General features: G+C 33.7%; 1 protein-coding gene across 1 annotated transcript; it reads right to left on the reverse strand.

Annotated features, from left to right (window-relative positions):
• Positions 1 to 336: 336 nt before the first annotated feature.
• Positions 337 to 2,583, reverse strand: LOC138860881 (putative nuclease HARBI1). The gene is made up of 5 exons (XM_070119362.1): positions 2,524 to 2,583; positions 1,648 to 1,866; positions 982 to 1,290; positions 531 to 809; positions 337 to 353 (listed from the first exon to the last, which is right to left on the reverse strand). Exons 2-5 carry the CDS (start codon positions 1,862 to 1,864, stop codon positions 337 to 339), a joined length of 822 nt encoding a protein of 273 aa, XP_069975463.1. The 5' UTR covers positions 1,865 to 1,866; positions 2,524 to 2,583.
• Between the last annotated feature and the right edge of the window lie 528 nt (positions 2,584 to 3,111).

Below are 3,111 nucleotides of genomic sequence, written 5' to 3' on the forward strand. Positions count from 1 at the left end.
CCATCATACTTAAAATATTTGACAATGTACTTGCAATAAGCACAATGTGTTATTTTGATAAAGGAAACAATATCAATTTTCATATTTTTATTATCCATTATATTCAAGATATAATGAATTATGCATATCAAAGGCATGGACGTTATCATGAGGAATAGTATAATGAACACTCAAAATAAAACATAATTTTCATATCACGAGGAATAGTAAAATGTACGTACAATCAGAACAAATCATAACTCATATCATGAGGAATAGTATGAGACAATCAAAATAAACCCTTATTTTCATTTCATGAGGAACATTATAATATACAGTCAAAATAAATCATAATTGTCATATCCTGAGGATTGCTATAGTGTACAATCAATATCATAACTGTCATATGCTTAATTTAAGCAAAACAAAAAATATTAACCAAAAATGGCATTTTGGCATGAAGCATTTAAGAAAAATATTCATTAATGATATTATTTCTCTTCTGTCGACCGGCAGCATTTACAGTGTTCTATATTTCCTTCAATATTTACTTTCTTCCTCTCCATCATCATTACACATGTACAGATCTTCTTTATACTTAACAGCCATATTATGCAACACAGCTGCACTGCAAATAGTCGCCATGACTGTTGTTAAATTAATTTTCAATGGAATGGTGAGGCACCGGAATCTCATTTTCAGAACACCAAATGCTCTTTCAATGGTATTTCGTGCTTTGGAATGTGATATATTGTATCTGACTTCTCTTTGGCCAACAGGATTCGCCACTGGGGTGAGGAGGAATGGTAGCAGTGGATAGGCTGAGTCACCTAATAAGTGATGCCCTTCTAGCAGATCATGTTGAAGATCAAAAAATAATCTGCTATTATTAAATATTCGGCTGTCACGAACAGATCCAGGCCAACGGCACATAAAGTCAAAAAATTCTAAATTTGGTCCACAAGCTGCCTGAACATTCAAAGAAAAAAAATCCCTTTCTACACCTGAACTCTTCTGCTCTAGCACCTCCAGGACTCTGAATAGGTACATGTGTGAAGTCAACTGCACCCAATACCCCAGGAAAACCAGACATTTCAAAATAATAATTCCTGATGTTAGAAAAATGTTCTCTCGATGGTCGTTTCACATAATCTTGTAGCAGAGATGCAATGGCTCGGACTAGTTTGGCTGTGCAGTTGCTCACAAGTTGTTGTAAAACGTCAAAAGTGTCAGCAATAGTCAACTGGAAGCTACCAGTGGCCATCCATCGCAATGTATTTAACAGTTGTAGGTGTGGTGGTACTGGTGATCCTGAAAAGAAATACAACACATTTTAGATTTTGACGTTCAGAAGAAATCACTATTTTCTAAATATAACCCTTGTTATAAAACTCATACATATTTAGAACATTTTAATAACCATATCAGCAGATAATTATTGTTATTTACAAAATATCAACATGGATATATTATCATGATTACACTAAAAATGTTTTATTTATCAAAAGACATAATAACTTCTTACTTATCCATGTATTTGTGTTAATATTTAGAAATTTCATTTGGATTTTCTAAAAAACTTACAACTGCATTTATAACAATACAAGCAAACGTTATAATGCTGTTAATATAAAATAATTCAACTGGCTCAATTAAAGTCAATATTACCTCTCCCATCTCGAGTTCCATTAATCTGTAGCTTGTCTTGTAAAGTGAGTGCTGTTGTTTTCGATAAGCAGAATCTTTTGATGAACTCCTCATCATGCAGAGAATGGAAAAGATTCATCCTGTCAGTGATGCATCTTCTGGGAATATCCTGTTGGTCTGCAGCACCTAGGTCTTCAAGGGCTTCAAGACACTCTAATTCATCGAATGCTGCAGCCATTTCTGAAACAAATTATATTTATTAAAGTCCTTGGGAGTTTTACAAGACTAATGTATTTTCACTATGGCATCTGACTTTGAAATGAAAGCTAGGTTAGAGTACTTGGAAAGGGCATAAAATGTGTTCGGAAAATAATGGGTTAGCATTATAAATACACTATTAATGACAAATTCTGCCAATATCAAGTAAATAACAATGTAATTGGTTAAAATGCTCATCACATTCGTGTATTGTCAAGCGATGGTCGTGGCCTCCACTAATAACAAGCTAACCAAAACGTATTTTCTAGGAAAATTGTGCTTTTCGACTTTTCTGATAATTTAATAAACAATTAACAACTATTCAAACCAATATGATGTCCATTAACTTTGTAATGTTTGAATTGCGGTTGAAGTTTATAGAACACAAGTTTCTTAGAATCACTCGCTCTATCGTTTGCATATATAATTTTCGTCTAAGAAGCGGCTGTATGAAACTGGACTTGGACCAGTAAAACCTCTCAAAGTGTTGATTAAATGGCCAATGCCAAGACGAGTTTGGTACCATCTCATATCTTCACTGAGGAGCAGAGTTATTTACTTTAAATGCGCAAAACACGTTTACTCACTTTTTAAAAGCTTTCATGATATGGTACCAATAGCTGTCAACTGTTTTCTTACCTGATATATGTGTTTATTTCGGGGATGACAGCTACGTTCTCGATGCTTTCCACAGCTGCGCCTGTCTAGAAATCAACAAAGTATAGTTTAATAATTTTAAAAGTGGGAAAATTATAAAAATACATTCTCTTTTACAATTAGTACAACTCAAATGAATAACACGTAAAGTTTTAGTTGTTATAAGTTAATTAAAGTAAATTCATTCAGTTTAACTTTATTGAGAAATACTTACGAAAGTGGCGATGAAAGAGAGGGGTACAGCTGGCCTTCATAGTTGGGCGATGTTCCAATACTCTTTCTATCGCGAACGCCTGGCGAAGAGTCGGCCATGGCCTGACTCTTGTTTTTTATAGTACGGCCCTTAAAGCTTAGTTGAGATAAGAAGATAAGAAGGTTTTGAAGCCAAGAGAAGAGGTATATAAAAAGGTTGCTAACTTCATTAGATTTTTTTTCTTTTTTATTAAGATAGATATTTTTCTGGGCATTGGCAGGAATACAGTAATGTTTAATAAGACTTCTTACTCTTTTTGTGAAAGTGTACAACCACACACTCACACCTATATATGTATGTAACATAACATACACAAG

This window comes from Penaeus vannamei, unplaced genomic scaffold (assembly GCF_042767895.1).
Source record: "Penaeus vannamei isolate JL-2024 unplaced genomic scaffold, ASM4276789v1 unanchor85, whole genome shotgun sequence".
NCBI classification, from domain to species: domain Eukaryota; kingdom Metazoa; phylum Arthropoda; class Malacostraca; order Decapoda; family Penaeidae; genus Penaeus; species Penaeus vannamei.

Coding starts and splice junctions, on each gene's coding strand:
- LOC138860881 (XM_070119362.1), bottom strand. CDS start 1,864: ATGGCTGCAGCATTCGATGAATTAGAGTGTCTTGAAGCCCTTGAAGAC. Junction 1,291..1,647: donor TGGAACTCGAGATGGGAGAG/GTAATATTGACT, acceptor ATTTCTTTTCAG/GATCACCAGTACCACCACAC. Junction 810..981: donor TAGAGCAGAAGAGTTCAGGT/GTAGAAAGGGAT, acceptor ATCACTTATTAG/GTGACTCAGCCTATCCACTG.